This window comes from Amblyomma americanum, chromosome 8 (assembly GCF_052857255.1).
Source record: "Amblyomma americanum isolate KBUSLIRL-KWMA chromosome 8, ASM5285725v1, whole genome shotgun sequence".
Lineage (NCBI taxonomy): Eukaryota > Metazoa > Arthropoda > Arachnida > Ixodida > Ixodidae > Amblyomma > Amblyomma americanum.
In genome coordinates, this window is record NC_135504.1 from 25583800 (window position 1) to 25601368 (window position 17569).

A 17569-nucleotide genomic window follows, 5' to 3' on the forward strand; every position below is an offset into this window, starting at 1 on the left:
CGACGTACGAGTAACTTCCGTACGTCTTACTCGCTGGCCAGCAGGCGCTCCCACAGCGTCAGACTTGACTTGTCTATTTTGCATCTAACTGTGCCTGCGGGCAGGTCCATGTTACGTGTGTCAACATAGGTAATACTAAGCTTGACGAGCACGTAATCCTAAGCTTGACGTACAGGTAGTCCTAATCTTGAGATACATCTTGGGAACCCTAAGCTTGGCGTACAGGTAATCATAAGCACGACGTACAGATGCAGACAAAAGTAAACGGACCACGCTATCACCTTCAAACATTTCACGCATCGCCTAATTGATATTGCCAGCTGTGGTGTGTGCATGGTAGTACGGAACTCCAGAGCGCTTTCTCATGCCCAATGATTCTTCATTTACAGTACGGTAGGCGTGATTGCACTTAAAACGGATTGAAGTGCTCCGTTTACTTATGTCCACACCTGTATGTTAAATACTGCCGTGACACGTGGATGGATGCCAGAGTGTAACGCAGTGGTGGTCGACAAGGAGGGGGAGGGCGGGTTTCCTAATGCTTAAGTTGGCTTTTCCGAAATTAAATTTGCCTGATTAGTAGCGGAAGAGGCAGCTTTCTAAGCATGAAATATAAGCGCAGCCCATGCGTTTTTCAACGTAAGACATAAGTAGGACGTGGTTATAATGAAACCCCGTTCATATATCCTACGTCGAGAAGCGCGCGAACTCCATTAGTGGGGCATAGTGCATTGCGGAGAATCCAACTCCAGAATAAGAAAACTCTCCTATTGGGCGGAAACATGTAATACATAATCCGTAAACCAAAAACTACAAGGTATTAGTGGTCGCACAGTATGCTTTGCCATCGTAATTAATCTTTTGGCTGCGGCTACAGCTCACGAGGTTGCAAACCTACGCGCAAAGGTTATCAACTGTACAGAGTTTCCATCGAAGCCTCGAGATGGAGTTCGTATAACAGCGCTGCCTGAACATACGGGACCTTTCCACAGCCAAGAAGGCTAGCTCCTGCTGCGGCACAGGTTTCTAAAGAAAACAATTATTCGTTGCGAACTAGAGCGTCATAAACAAAAAAGATCGCGACTATCCACATGATATTTAATATGCTCAACGTAGGTCTGAGGAAACTCCGCGAAGGCTCGCTCACAGGACCGTGTTGGCCACGCCTCGCTGGGGTCTGATGACGGTGTCAACTTGCCTCGCCATTGCAATGACTGTGGGCTTTATCCACTGTTCAGCAATGTAGTGATTCTTGGTAAAGGCAAGGGAAAGCAAGAACAAGAAATCTTGGAAGCATACCAGATCAGTTTGTCAGGCCAAGATTGCATTAGCACAACCTCGGTGCGCTTACTCGAGAAGGAATTCGCTTTTTTAGGCCAGTCACGGTAGGTGTGTGTCTTGTGAGCCCTATGCGTTGTGAGTCGTCAAACGTCTTAGGACGGTAGTCTTAGGACGGGTCACAAGTGCTGCCCTCTAGGGGGAAGAGGAAGCAGAGACGGGAGCACCACCTCGAACACTACGCGGAATTCGGCGGAGCCGGTGAGAACCTCTTCGAGATCCTGCCAGCGTCGTGAGTGGTTGCGGCATCATAGCAACCTGGCCACCGTATAGTGAGCAAACTACTACACTCTAAACAAAGGGAGTAAAAAAGGAGTAAAACTGTCCTCTAGCGCACACCCTTGTATAAAAGGGTGTGCGCTAGAGGACAGTTTTACTCCTTTTTTACTCCCTTTGTTTAGAGTATAAAAGGGTGTGCGCTAGAGGACAGTTTTACTCCTTTTTTACTCCCTTTGTTTAGAGTATAAAAGGGTGTGCGCTAGAGGACAGTTTTACTCCTTTTTTACTCCCTTTGTTTAGAGTATAAAAGGGTGTGCGCTAGATGACAGTTTTACTCCTTTTTTACTCCCTTTGTTTAGAGTATAAAAGGGTGTGCGCTAGAGGACAGTTTTACTCCTTTTTTACTCCCTTTGTTTAGAGTATAAAAGGGTGTGCGCTAGATGACAGTTTTACTCCTTTTTTACTCCCTTTGTTTAGAGTATAAAAGGGTGTGCGCTAGATGACAGTTTTACTCCTTTTTTACTCCCTTTGTTTAGAGTATAAAAGGGTGTGCGCTAGAGGACAGTTTTACTCCTTTTTTACTCTCTTTGTTTAGAGTGTAGTAGTTTGCTCACTATACGGTGGCCAGGTTGCTATGATGCCGCAACCACTCACGACGCTGGCAGGTGTAAACTATCCTCTAGCGCACACCCTTTTATAAAAGGGTGTGCGCTAGAGGATAGTTTACACCGTTTTTACTCCCATATAGGTGTATTTGTGTTTAGAGTGTACCGTGGCAATTAATGATTGGTCGCTCGGGAAGAGCAACCTGGGGCGCACAAGGCCCACCGCTGGGAGCACCTGCCATCGCAGGGCGGTGGCGCATCCCTTAACCACTGCACCACTGCGTCAGGAGCGGTATGAGTACTCCCATAGATATATGAATGTAAAGCGGAGAATGACCTTCTGCATATATGAGAATTAACCCACTATACGCTATCGCGTTATACCCTTAAGGCGGAGCTTAAGTGTCCCCTCAAATTTTTTAGGTGTGCGAAAGCCAGAAAGAATAAATTTAAGAACAAAACGAAAAGCAAAACGTAACACACGCTTCAGCGAGGCATAGCTTTAATGGGGTGCACTCTTGTAAACGCAGTGCCCAGTAGAGAACGGCGATGCTCTCGCAGCCTTGCCAGTCCGACATCAGCCACTGGTGCTGCCTGTGGAGACGCAAAGCATTTCAGCCTGTAAATACACTGGATCTGCAACGTACAAGGTGCCGTCTGAGTAGACAAAAATAATTAAATTAACGCGAAATAACGAAGTAGCACTTTCTGATGAAATTTAAATTTGGTACTGTAGTTTTCACTTCGACAGCGCGCTATTCTAAAGGACAGCACAAAAGTCGTTTCGGCACAACTATTTTTTTTCTTGCAAACATGATATTTGTATACAAACTGCGGCCAGGGCCACAGGTGCGATTAATTCAATGTTCTTGCCGACTTCCAAGCCCATGCTTCTTCTTTGCTTGGAAGGAAATCATCTATTTCATCACTCGTCACCACATTTCAAAAATTTTTAAGCTAGCTTCACTACAACCGAAGATATCAGCGATGAAAAATTGTGATCTATTTCTCCCCTTTCAGCTAAAACACACGATGCTCCAGAAAAAAAAAAGATAAGTCGCGACTGCATCCCACCGCGCCCTATTCCGTCTCCAGCCTACGTGAACGAGGAAGGGGCGACTAATGAAGCGCGGTTAGATGCCACCCCTAATTGGTTGCGAGCAGCAATTTTCTAAAAATGTGTGTAAACCATAGGGTCCATGCAGAACCACTAAGTTTCCCTCCAAGGCTCGCGAAGGACACATTTACAGACCTGCTATTTTATAATACGTGAATTAAAACTATTTCAGGGTTACTTTAACAGCAGAAAATATTATTTTCAGCACATATGTGATTGTTCCTCACATGTCTGTTCCCTACGGCCCCTACGGAATCCATCCCGGGAAGATCCTGGGGGCTGTGCCAGGCGCCACTCAGCGCTGCGTGTTCCTCTCCCTCTTTTCTTCTTTACTGTTGTCGTTTCCCAAAAGCAAGCGACCGGTAGGCCTTCTCTGCTGCACTGTCTCATCTTCCAAGCGACTGCACCCCACATGCACACATGCAGGTCGCCGTCACAATACCCCCCTGATGCTGCAAGCGGGACTGAACTCATTTATTCGACCCATTCCTTCTCCTTACCATTATGAGCAAAGGGAGCGAGAGAAACCTCAGTCCGCTAGCCAATGTCCACTAGCTGCCACACGAAGACAAGTCCTCTTGCCGAAACGTTTGCAAGTGGACCATTATGTCGCATAGCAAAGACCCTAAAAAAACCCGGTGTCGCTCTCGGTTTACGTGTTGTGCGCCTTTACCCCCCAAGGACACTTTTTTTAAACGGTACTAAATGGTCATTTAGTACTGTCATCTACTATCCTGTTTACAGCGCTCGAACTCCGTGCCGTCTGCGCTCCGCAGCGTGCAGACGACGTCTAGTGGCAGCACCTGGTTCGAGATTGCGCATCTTGGAGTGTCGTCTGGGCGTCATACGTGTGCTATCTCGAACCAGGCGCTGCCGCTAGACGTCGTCTGCAGGTTGCGGAGCGCAGACCGCCAGAACCAGGGTCGTCATGAGCCAGAAATGACAGTCGGCTCATGACAAGCCTGGGTCGTCCAAATCAGCTAGGAGGTTAAACCGCGGGCTGCCTAACGCTTTTCATTTCGCTGCAAGAAAGATGAATAATAAAATCCATGTTCCCCGCTTTGTCACCAGGTGTGGTCACGCTCAGTTAGACGGTGAGCAGACCGCTCCTGGTCGAGCTCCACGCGGTGGACTCACATGAGGGCGCAAAAAGGGACACCAGGGGGATGAAAATAGAGAGCAAGGAGGTCAGAGGTCCGGTCAGGGAACCGCTGATGCCGCTCAGTCCCTGGAGGAAGGGGCACAGAATTCCCGTGATGGCTGACAAGAAGTTCGTGAACGACAGCTGTCCCAGCAGGCACTGGAAGGACACGGCGTGGGAGTAACGAGGGTTGGTGTTACACAACGGTTGACTGAACGGCGAATTTATCTTTCGTGGCGCTGAATTCACTCTTGAGCTTTTCGCAGAATTCATCTGCTTAATGGCAACAGTACAGGTGTACCCGCAGCCCACTATACGTAGAATTACGAATTAAGTCCTTTCCCTTTTGTAAATCGAGAATGAGCCCCAGTCACTGATGGGAATTTGCATATGCGTGAAGTGTCGAACCGTTACAGAAGAAAAAAGGTGTTCTGTAGTTGGTTTGTTAGGCAGGCGAGTTGATACTAACCTATGATAAAAACTGACCGAAAAAAAAAGAGCTGGACGCAACCATACAGGAACACAAGAAGGAACACACAAGCACAGACTGCGCAGCTGCTACCTCGCACTTGTGTCTTGCTTCTTAAGTTTCTGCGTGGTTGTGTCCAGTTTTTTTAATCACACAGTTTTTCACGCCGTAAAAAGCAAGGCTCTTTTTTCGAATATAACACAAATAGATGGAAAACAACGCCAGAAAGGATTGAGGGAAGAATCAATCGATCAATTGTCAGCTAGCTGCTCGTCACTTGGCAGGTTCCAGCGTAAAAGCGGCAAGAAATAAGTATAACATCAACCCCTGAAAAAAAAATGTTGGCGTGCATGAGTGCGACAAAAAGGCGAGGGCAGCCCAGCTGATATCCTAAGCCTGTAACTAATGTATTGAACGAAGCCGTGCGAGATATTTCATCACTTTCATCAAACGTCAGGTATACTGCTTGATGCTTATCCAAATTCCTTCTGGAAGACTACCATCTCAAGCGGCGGTTAGAAGGGAACTGAGCAATACTGCATCAACAGCGGTTACTCAGGCATATCTTCCTGTACTTGCAGGACAAAACGCTCAATAAAAAAGAGGAGGTTCTTTGGAGGAAATTACAGACAGGGGTTTTTCCCAACCCAGTACTCTACAGCAAGTGGCATCCTACAGTATTCAGGTCAAAGTGCAAATTTTGCGATCAGCCAGCAAATTTGGTCCACATGGTGTGGACGTGCCCGGCTAAATATGATAGCTCACGCACTATAGAATCCTGGGAGGCTTTGCTCCGCAGCCCAGACCCCACCGTCCAGCAAGACATCATCGGTCAAGCCCTTGCTGCTGCTGTATCCCAAGGGATCCCGGCCGACGGCTAGGGCCGACAGGGGAGATGGACTTCTCTCCTGGCGTTCATTGACTGGTGTTACAATAAAGTTGTTTCTCTCTCTCTTGCAGTGGCGCATAGTCGTCCAAGGAAGTTGGCGAGGGAGACGATACAAGAAGACGTTTTCTACCAAGCCAAGAAAATCTGAATGAACTCTCTTAGTTTGCGCTGTTGCCAACGTGTACCGCAAGGCGCTGAACCTTAAAAAATATCGCAGGCATTTCGGATGCTCGGTACATCTTATTGGTTCTATATGGCCGTTAATGGAGGTAATGGGCGTGAGTGCATCCATTTTATGTAAGATTTTGCAAAAAGTGAAAAGGGTGGGACAAAGATCCCCAGGTGGTCGAAATTATTCCAGAGCCCTCCACTACGGCACCTCTCTCTTCCTTTCTTCTTTCACTCCCTCCTTTATCCCTTCCCTTACGGCGCGGTTCAGGTGTCCAACGATATATGAGACAGATACTGCGCCATTTCTTTTCCCCCAAAACCAATTATTATTATTATTATTATTATTATTATTATTATTATTATTATTATTATTATTATTATTATTATTATTATTATTATTATTATTATGGGACATTGCAGTCAACATATTCGTGACCCATCTCACCCCCCTCTAGTTATCGCACAATGACATGTGAAAATATTCTTGTTGAGTCATGCGGTGTTTCGTACCGACGGCAGACAGATGGCGCTAATTTCTAAAGTGCAGGAAGGCAAGGCTTACGAATTTGTTACGAGCGTGGTCATACCAAATGTCGCAAGTTCACACAGCATAAGGTGAATGCTGAAAGGGTGACGCTGTCAGCGTTTTGAACATAAAATGAATGCACGAAAACTGAAAGGGGCCCAACGTCCGGAAGCTCTCGAGAAAATAGAGCGCTAAGAGCGCTAAAAAAAAGTTAATAGAAGCGATAGTGAAAAAATTAGAGAACGGAACGATGCGCGTACTGGGATTAACTTACACTGATCACTGTTACGAAGCCATCGACCGATTGGGGCTGAAAGGAAAACAAAATGAGCATATAAGAAAGGGCACGCAATAAAAAAGACGCGATACAATAGAGAGTTTTAGTTTCACGTACGCAAACGTGAGAAGTCTACGTAGTCTGCACGCAGGTCGTTTGAAACCCTTATAGTTACACGTACGCGAAGCACGCTTCGCTTTACGCCTAGCGCCATCTACTAAGAAACACAGACATTGGTTTTAGCCTAAATCATCCAAGATAAGTCTTTAAGCCAAGCCATTCATAGCGAGACCGTTGCTATGACGACGACCAACGCTACTTCGTCAGGCTTAAAAGCTGAAAAATCGCCCTTCTGTCTGAAAAACAAAAGCCATTTGTCGCTTGAAACCTTATGCGAGGGTAAGAATGGGCAAATCGAAGGCGAATACAACAGTTTAGAACACGATATCGCCTCGAGGGATTAGCGACGAAGCTGATATCGCTGTGAAGCGGCGGGCGGGGCGCCGCCATGTTTTTCAACGCTACGTACGCAAGCAACGCAAAGACCGCAACGTAAAAATCCTAATCTCACGTACGTACTTGAGACTCGCGCATACCCTTCGCGGTCTGCGCATGCGCACTGGTCACCCGTAAGAGCTCTACGTACGTGAAGCCTCTACGTACGTGAAACTAAAACTCTCTAATAAGGGTAAAACTGAACCATAGTTATCCATGTTAAGCTGGAACCTACTTCATTAGCGAAAAAAAATGTGCCCTGCTTGACAGAATCAGGCGGCCAGGCCTATTTCGAGTGCAACTTGCTGACAGTTTCACGCAACAAACTCCGCCGCGTTGGCTCAATGGTTATGGTGTTCGGCTGTTGACCCGAAATACGCGGGTTCGATCCCGGCCGCGGCGGTTGCGTTTCGATGGAGGCGAAATGCTAGAGGTTCGTGTACTGTGAATGTCAGTGCTCGTTAACGAACGCCAGGTGGTCCAGATTACCCGGAGCCCTCCACTACGGCGCCCCTCATAGCCTGAATCGCTTTGGGACGTTAACCACATAAAACCAAACCAATCACCTAACAAACAAAAGTACGGCGCGAATTACAAATAGGAAGGAAATTTATAATCACGAGTTCCATGGCAGAAAAGGAGATTCATGCATCCTGTTCGAATTTAAGTTTTGCTTATGACCGCACATACAAACAAGCTGGTGGTTTAAATAACAACCCGTCGAGCATTTTATGAAGATACAATCGCGGTGGCTTCTTGAGGAGAACGCCATCGGCGGCTAACTTCCCTACGCGCGGGCTGACGCTTGCCAAAAGGGGAACATACCGTTGCCATGGATCCAACGCTGCAGATGGTCAGGTCGGACACGCACTGCGCAGAGACAGGGTGGTTAGTTAATGTCCTCTTTTCAGAAGCATAGGGTATTTTAGCATAGCGGAGCAGGTGCAAATGTGGCCTCATAAAGCAAGGAGACAATCTCTTTGTTCAACTCTTTTTCGCGAACACACAATGCGCACACAGCGTACGCGTACTATTTTTACACATTTATTCATACTGTAAGCCCTCCCGAGCTCATACGGAAGTGAGTCAAATCGCGCGTGCAAATAAAACTGCATGAAGAAGGAAGCAGAGAAAGGAACAGCCACTACGGAGCGTTTATGGATGTCCACCGAGAAGTGGCCGTTATCACGCTCATTCCTTTCTTTAAAAAACAAATACAGTTATATTCTAGTTGGCCTCCTCACTCTATTATTTACGCATGTTGGCAGACTTGGCCTCGCGCATGCTGTGATGCTATCACAGCCGTCAACCTAGCCGCTTGCAGTGTGGCCGAATTGACGCTAAAGTTTCAACCAGGCGTGCAGATCGATCGTCGACGATATACTGAAATTTCGCGAAACACACTACATGAAAGACATCCCGGCCAGACGGGCCCGAACTCCCAAACATATTTGCCTCTAAGAAAGCGAGGAACAATAAAAGGCCCACCGCGTTGAAGTTGCCCGTTCTGGGAATCTGAAGAGTGATCGCGCTGCCACATGTGGCGTTCGTTCTGAAGAAGCTGGAGCAGTTCTGCGATCCGCAGAGCGAAAGATTTCCGAGGGAAATGAGGTTGCCAACTGAAAGAGAAGACAGGAAAAAATATAGGAGTGGTCAATCGGATGGATGCGGAGGAAAGGCGACTGTGTTTTTCTTTATCTCCGTAATCTATTCCAATTCTGATTTTATTCCAATTCTTTTCTATTCCAATTCTGACTCTATTCTGATTCCTTTTCTAATCGCATTCGCTTCTTCTATTAATTTTTGTTGAGTCATTCTTGGCCCCGCCTCTTTCTTAATTCTCTTCCCTACAAGTGAACAGGGGGACTTCCCTCTCTACACCTGCCCACCGTGGTAACTGGAGTGAGAGAAATCTCCCTAAACACAACCTGCCACCTGCCAGGTGGAGGCCTCATACAGACAGACGCCGGCTCCGGACAGTTTTCGCCTGCATGGCCCTCCTTATATTATCGCATTAAAAGCGTTACAAATAAAATGTCGACAAGTGATGCCAGCTCGTTTAGAAATGTACACTCAGAAATTCATTTTTAAAAGTTTCAGTTATGTGCGCGACAAAAATGAAACCACACAAATAATACGTCCAAGTCCACCCTAATCTAGAACTCAAGCTACTCAGTAACGCAGCCAAACGTAAGAATAGAGCAGTGCGATTCCACTTTATTAACTAATAATAATAATAATAATAATAATTGGTTTTTGGGGAAAGGAAATGACGCAGTATCTGTCTCATATCGTTGGACACCTGAACCGCGCCGTAAGGGAAGGGATAAAGGTGGGAGTGAAAGAAGAAAGGAAGAATAGAGAGGTGCCGTAGTGGAGGGCTCCGCAATAATTTCGACCACCTGGGGATCTTTAACGTGCACTGACATCGCACAGCACACGGGCGCCTTAGCGTTTCTCCTCCATAAAAACGCAGCCGCCGCCCGCGGTCGGGTTCGAATCCGGGAACTCCGGATCCGAACCCGACCACGGCGGCTGCGTTTTTATTAACTACCAATTAACTGTTTATTAACTGCCACTTTTATGGAACGTCACGACCACCTTTTCATCATGCGTCAACATTGCTGCATAAATCTCTATTAATTTCACTTACCTCTATGAAAAACTTTTCAGATATTGTAACATTTCGTTAGTACTAATAATTGCCACTGTTTCGCGCTAGATCTGCATGAGTCAAGAATTGTACTTATATTTTCTGCGGCTACGAATGCAACTCAAAGCCGACGACAAAAACACGCAGTTGAACTCTGGTATATCTAACCCTGATATATCGAACACCCAGATCATCCCCTTGAAAATCCCATGCGCCCTTGTGTACGCATTTGCATTCGTCCTTGTGTGCAGCGCTCTTCCATTAAACACAAAGTTCAACCAACTATACCAACTGTTTGCGTTAGGAGGGTCCATGCAAAAGTATAGCACTATTGTTCGTCTTTATCGAATAGCATTAAGTGGAACATTCGTTATATCGAATGGCGCTCTCCCATTTCGTTTTTGCGTGCGGAGACGGTACGGCTGCGCAGCTTTGGGCATCCGCTAGCACCCGCCACTACGGCATCGCTTTCTTCCTTTCTTCTTTCACTTCCTCCTTTATCCCTTCCCTTACGGCGCGGTTCAGGTGTCCAACGATATACGAGACAGATACTGCGCGATTCCCTTTCCCCAAAAACCGATTATTATTATATATGGCAGCGCGAGCTGTGTGAAGCCTCGTGGCAAGGTCAACATGGGGTGTGCTTGAGTGTTGCTTTCGGTCTTTTAGGTGCTCATTTTTCCCGCCACTTCACTGTAATGCGGTGAAGCCAACATATAGCCAACTAAAGCCTACAGGCGGCCCTTTCCTGCATCCCCCCCCCCTTCCTATCCCCATGCTATTATGTCAATCAGGACAGTATGAAGATATTCAAATAAATAAATAACATTGTTTCGGCACCGTCTATGATCTGTCCTATACTGTGTTCTATGCAACTAGTTCAAAATAATTCATGCTTGTGCCTACTCTCGACGATTTCAGATAGTTTGGACTGTGAAAATTCCTGAACAATATGGTGGAGACGCGGTAAGCGCATTTTATTTAAACCTAATAGGTATGCCCTTTGAACACTTCTCTTCTGTATTCCTCTTACTCTTCAATCTCGAGAAAATTGTATAAATGTTCAGTTCATGTGGTCCCGCAAAACGCTATCTGTTTATCACATATAACAAGCGGAAGTTTAGCCGATGCGTGGCAACGGAGATGTTTCTGAGAATGACAGAGCTGTCGGTCATACACAACCTTCTGGCTGTGGCCCACTAGCCCTCGTACCGACAGTTTTAGTTTCAAATGATTACGAGGATGTCATCAAATTTATAATGACAAATTACAGCAGGGGAGGCTTGCCGTATGTCGTGTACGATCTTCAAATTATGAGCTTGTTAGGCACGTTGTTCTTGAGACATTGCATTTGCGTTGTTTGCACTGTTGTTTACGTTGTTTAGGCAAGCGAATGTTGTGCTGCTCGGTGACACTTTAAACGAACGGGAAATAAATAAAACAACAAAATCTCATGATATGGCTGTGATCGGAAAGGTGAGTAGAACGCGATAAAAAGAGGCAGCCGTTTCACGCGCACGCAGTCCAAAGTGTACTTACACGGTATCAGCCTGCTCGTGATGACCGCGAAGAAGGGTCCAAGCGCATTGAAAATTCCTTGTGGAGTTCCCGCGCTGAAGATGGCCGGTATGAAGCACTAAAACGGAAGTTGCGCAACAAGCGTACTTAGTACAACTATTTCATCTCGAGGCGTATAGTGCTCAAATTACGAAGCCACCTCATAGCGTGACCTACACTCTAAAAAAAAAGAGTGTGATTTTAGTCATTTTGGGGGGTAAACCACGCTGAGCTAACACCTTTAGGAGGGTAATATTACGCTATTGGCTCCAGACTAAAGGTTTAGTTCAGGACAAATAGGTAAGAAGCGGCGGCGCTGCAGTCGCTGAAAGGAGCCTGCTTCCCGAGGTGAATTAGGAACGCACCCTTACAAAAACCTTTAGACAGTCTATAGACTGTACACAGACTCCAGTCTATAAAGTATATAGACTGTCTGTAGACAAACCCTAGGGAACAGTTTATATGCAACACAGATCCTATATTCAATTAAAATATTTATGGCCATACACTTTGATTACACTTTTGTCTATAGACAGTCTATAGACTATGAATAAACAAAAAGAAATATCTATAGGACGCAAATAGAGTGTATATACAGTCTATATACTATGAATAAACCAAAATAAATATCTATAGGAAGATAATAGAGTTTATAACATGTCTATAGACTGTCTATAGACAGTCCATAGACTTGAATAGCCGAAAGGAAATATCTATAGGAAGGCAATAGAGTGTATAGACAGTCTATAGATTATGAACAAACAAAAAGAAATATCTATAGGAAGGTAATAGAGTGTATAAAAAGTCTATATACTATGAATAAAAGAAATAAATATCTATAGGAAGGTAATAGAGTTTATAACAAATCTATAGACTGTCTATAGACAGCTTATAGACTATGAATAGACAAAAAGAAATATCTATAGGAAGGCAATAGAGTGTATAGATAGTCTATATACTATGAATATACAAAAAGAAATATCTATAGGAAGGTAAGATAGTCTATAACAAGTCTATAGACTGTCTATAGAACAGTTTTATAAGGCGGTCACAGCGCTACATATCCTGGCTTCAGGAGGGAGCTGCTTTGCTTGCTTTTTGTACCCTCTGCGCTAAACTCTCATTATTCGCGCGCTGTCTGAGCCTTGACCAGCCAATCGCGTTGCTAGACAATTACTGTGAGCGCGGCGGGTTCTGCTTATATTGGTAGCCTTAACCTCCTCTCTTGTGCAAGTGTATCCACGCTCTACTTGGCGCTTTCGGCATGATGAGGTGATATCTACTGTCGTCTTGGGTCACAGCATCATGACTCGCAAATAAACTCACTTATTATATTTATTTATACAGTAACGCTAGCCTCAAGATAAGGCTACAAGCCTGAGTGGGCGATATGAGAAAAATCGAGCTCAGTAATATATACACAAAACCCATAAAAACACCACGAGCTTTGCTTCTGCAAAACAAGGAAAGGAATAACCGAACAAATGCATTCACAAATAATAAAACAGCAGTTACAGTAGTTACAATTTAACGTATAAAAACCCAAAAGAACTGTAATGTAACAGCGTTTAAGGCACTCGCAAATACAACTGCAGATCACTTATAAATAACTATGTAGTTAAGCACTCCACAATGCTACCTGGCAGCACATTTCATTCACGAATCTTCTTCGGATAGAAGGAATTTGTGAATTCTTTAGTGCAGGGGATACGAATAATTCTTTCATTTTTATTATGATGAGATAAAAAGGGTCGCCTGTACACGGGCTCTGTCTACGCGTAACGCGTACCACATCCATCGTGAAACGGCAGGTGCATTTTCAGGTATTTTAATTGATCGAGTAAGCGCCATTTTTTATGCAGCATATACAGTCTATATGCCACAGAAACGCATCTATTGATCCCTATCCAGTTCGAAGTCCTCCAAAAGTGGGCGCTTGCGCGAACGTAACATTTATTGCCGCTTTCTTGAATTCGAACCACAGCGACCAACACGACTTAAACAGAAACTGATTCTTGCACCGACAGCAGTTAGGATGCACACGGATGCCGTCGGGTCTTGCACTGTATCACATCAGTGCTAGATTGTGCCCAATGTTCAAAACATCTTATTTCCAGATTCCATATATGTATTTAAGGAATATATAACGAACATTCTCAGCACCATAAGGGTACTCCCTAAGGAGGCCGTGATATTTTGAGACTAAGTGATTGTATTGTATAATCGTAACGGATTAATTGATTGTAAGTGACTGTACTGCTCCGAGTCATTTCACGATGTCCTATTTTAAATTATTAAACCTCGCTTTCCGCTTTCGCATGTTCATTCTCTCATACACTCTCATGCACTCCCGCATGTTAATAGTGTTGCCATCACTGCAACCCTTTTTATAACGTAGGTTGTTCTGTTTGTGTTAACTAGTTTCTCCATCGTCCACATAAACCTGGTTCATTTCAAGTCGGCCATCGAGTCGCCCTTCTATTAACGCCATGCTATAAGCCCACCTCTCATTTACAGCGCTGCATCTAAAGGGTCCTTGAGCAATCTAAAATAAATTAACTAATTAATGCTTCCCAAATTAGTTTGCCCCTAAAGGCGCATTCCTGTTTGTCAATATGCGCCAGGGACCCAAGCGACCTCTGTCTACTCGCGCGCAGCATTTCTACCAAGGTCCTTTATTCTTTCTGACTGAAACACAACGCTGCGCACTAACTCATGTAAAGTACTTACGCTGAGAAGCTTGCTCAAGCTTGTGGTAATCTGTTCGCAGTTAGGGAGAGAAAAAAAGAAAAAGCAAGAAGCAATATAGCATGTGCATATAAAGGCTGCAATAAAAGAGAAACTGAGATGCGCATAGCGTTAAGACAGGACGCAGATCAACCTTCCTCTCCCGCCACCATTTTTTCTTTTGTTTTTCGCTCGTTCTACACGCCCTAACCCCACATTGTGAAAGCCACCTCAGAATACAATAAAACGCCTTTCACGCACCTCAAACCCTGGACTAAGAATTCTAACCCGACAAAAGTATAACCGTCTTAAAGGAATAAAAGTTTGTTCTCTCTCTCTCTCTCTCTCTCTCTCCCCCTGAAATCAGGCATAAGAAACACCAGTTTGCAGACTATAGCCCCCGGCTGTGACACTGCACTGCATGCAGGAAAGGCCGAGCCATATTCCCCAAAAGCCATTAAAAAATGCCCGACGGGCCGTCAGGGGTTACATCCCCCCCTATGGACGCTCAGAAAAGTGGACGTGAAAAAAAAAAAAACACTCGCAGGACGGTTACCACTGTGTAACACGAGCTTCATGAATTGCGCCCCTTATTTCTTAGCAGCTGTGGAAGTTAACCCGAGACCCAACGATTCCGACATGACAGTTTGATCGAATAATTACGATTGTGGTCAGAAACATGTTTCAGCAAATGTTCACGAAGTTCTAAATCTTTGCTTAAAAAGTGTTCTGAGGCATAGCAAGGATTTTTATTACACCTCTGTAGACATTTCATTGCGGGTTAAAGGGCAACTGCATAGGTGTTAGAAATTAACGAGCTTAAAGGGGTCGAATGCGTGAAACTTGTAGGCAAAGCACGCGAAGTCCTTTTGGGCTAGCATTTGAAATAGCGACGTAATCGCCGATTCAAATCACGACGCCCTTCAAGCTTCTCCGCAGCGCGCGACGCCAAGTGGTGGGGGCACAATGCTGTCATCGAAGGTATCGGTACATTTCCGACGCATAAACGCCTGCTTTAAGGGGGGGAAAAACCGACGCCACATAAGTAAAATCCTACAGAGCGTTGTTTGGCAGCGCTAAACGAGGCACGGCAGGGTGTGGCTGACGACAGCGGTTATTTGATACCATACCTTCCGTAACGTCACACTAAACTTTCCCGCACTCCTCCGCTGCTTTGTGAAGAAGCGCAAAATTCAATCGTCGATTACGTCGCTGTTTTAGGTGCGAGTGCGAAAACACTTGGCATGCTTTACCTACAGCCTATATAGATTTGAATCCTTGAATATCGCGAAATTATCAAAAAGTGGAGCAGTCGCCCTTTAACAAATTTATTTCCAGCGGAGTTTGGTGGGCTGATAATTGAGCGGGTCGGCGTGTTTCAGCGCTAATTGTTCGGCTAGTGCCTTTTGTGAGATGGAAAGTAACTTACGCTACTCGAAGAGCAGAGGTTCACGGGCCCACCGAGACACTGAAAGGGCGAGCAAATGTGTCAGAACCGTGTCAAGGAATCCCTCGCTGCAGCCACGCTATTCTCACGCAAAGTTTGCAGCATATATCAGTAACCGTAACCGCGCGAAAGTCGAAAGGACTTTAAGGTACCTTCTCCAACGCATAAACGCCGTATACAAAAACAAACAAGTACAACAACAACAACAAACTGCGTATACACAACAAAGGTTTATATCTTTTTATTTACTATACCACCGTTGTAAGCCCTCTCACTCTGTTATAAGTTGAAAAAAAATACAGACCAATAACCCCAGTACTTAGAATAAAACCTAGTGCCCATGTTATGATTCCGTACTTGGTCCTTCATTAGACGCGCATGCTCTACTGTCGTCTTTACGACACCATATGCCTGAAGTTTTGCATGCGGTATAACGCGTTACAACTTTCGTTTTCAGAGGACTTGGCTTCTCAGAGTTCATCCATATGCTCGCGATTTGTGTGCTGACCAAAGTTCCAAGTACTAGCAAACACAAGGCCAAATACTGCAGCTTACTGCGCTTTTGGTTTGTGGACGATACGAGAATAAATTACAGACAGGTTTTCTGTTCGTTACAGACGTTGAGAAGGATTCAGTAGACCGGATTCAGGGCCCAGCTCGATGCAGCATTTTAAACAAAGGAGTAAGTACATTCTTTGCATGGAAATAGCTCAGCAGACGGGTCCAAGAAAGGAAGACACACACACAGCGCCCGTGTGTGTGTCTTCCTTTCTTGGTCCCGTCTTCTGCGCGGTTTTTATGCAAAGCATTTTAAACATTCTTCTATTAATAACTAAATTATATTTTATCATTCGCATTTCTTACGCGACTAAACAAGAGACAATCGTCCGCCAGCAAAAGGTATATTTACGCGATGCCCTAACATCTAGCTCTAAAGATTAAAAGGAAAAAAAAAAAACGTCAAGGTATATGGCTGCCGAGTTGGAAACATACGCTCGAGATGTTGAAGACATCACTCAGGTTGAAGTTGAGGCAGTTGGAAGCTGAAAAAAAGGAAGACATATTACACAACAGGAAAAGAAGATATCTCGCGAAAAACTGAGCGATATGAGACGAGGTTGACCTGTGTTCTTCTTTGTTGACAAAGGCTCTCATGAATCAAGCGCAAAGGCACAAACAACGTTTTCTAACCGCCTGGTGTGTTCTAATGGTCTGTAATCGGTGCTTTCAGTACTCGTGTTGCCGGCGTACAGGTGTCGCCCGGGTTCAGCAGATACAAGGCAGCGCTCTTTGCTGTTTCTTACAGCACTCTTTATCTTTCAGTTTGAAGCCTTCCGGGCAGTACATTGAAAATATGCATTCGCGTAGTTCTCGTTCCCATTTTTTTTTAAAAGGGGTGATACACAGTTGATTACATCACTTCAAATGTGGCCCCGGGGATGAAAATGTCGTCTCACTCTATTCAACAAGCTCGCTTGCACCGATATTTGTGAACAGTTTTGCGAACTACGGACATCCAAGGCTTCAATTCTCATAACTTACAGGCAGAAGCACCCGGGACAATTACGACCAACGCAAAGGCGGCGGCGATACTGCAGATGTACGACACCATTTTCTCGATAGTATGGCAGCAGATGCAAGGTGAAACTCGAAGCAGTGCTTGTGTAGCCGGAGAGAAAATGTTTGCATATATACCTTCTTTTTTGAGCTGTTTACAAATGTTCAGCCTCTGACGTCACTCTCCTGAACATGCAGAGGCAGCCACTTCATCACAATGCGGATCCTGCTTGTCTACCCCAATGGCGCCTCTCATGGGCCCCATGTGGTCCCCCCCTCTCCCTCCCCCCAAAAAGTGACATTTTTGCTGATGAATGAGCGGATGAGATAGCGGTGTCTCAGCGAGTCACTCATTCGGACGTGTCAGTGCAAATGAATCGT

The 17569-nt window shown here is 45.2% G+C and overlaps 1 protein-coding gene across 1 annotated transcript; it reads right to left on the reverse strand.

The window, feature by feature from the left end:
• Window positions 1-26: 26 nt before the first annotated feature.
• Window positions 27-17273, reverse strand: LOC144102238 (uncharacterized). Its single transcript, XM_077635547.1, has 10 exons — window positions 17174-17273; window positions 16625-16674; window positions 15614-15652; window positions 14188-14217; window positions 11440-11536; window positions 8736-8866; window positions 8073-8117; window positions 6750-6785; window positions 4417-4579; window positions 27-94 (listed from the first exon to the last, which is right to left on the reverse strand). Exons 1-10 carry the CDS (start codon window positions 17241-17243, stop codon window positions 27-29), a joined length of 729 nt encoding a protein of 242 aa, XP_077491673.1. The 5' UTR covers window positions 17244-17273.
• Window positions 17274-17569: the final 296 nt, after the last annotated feature.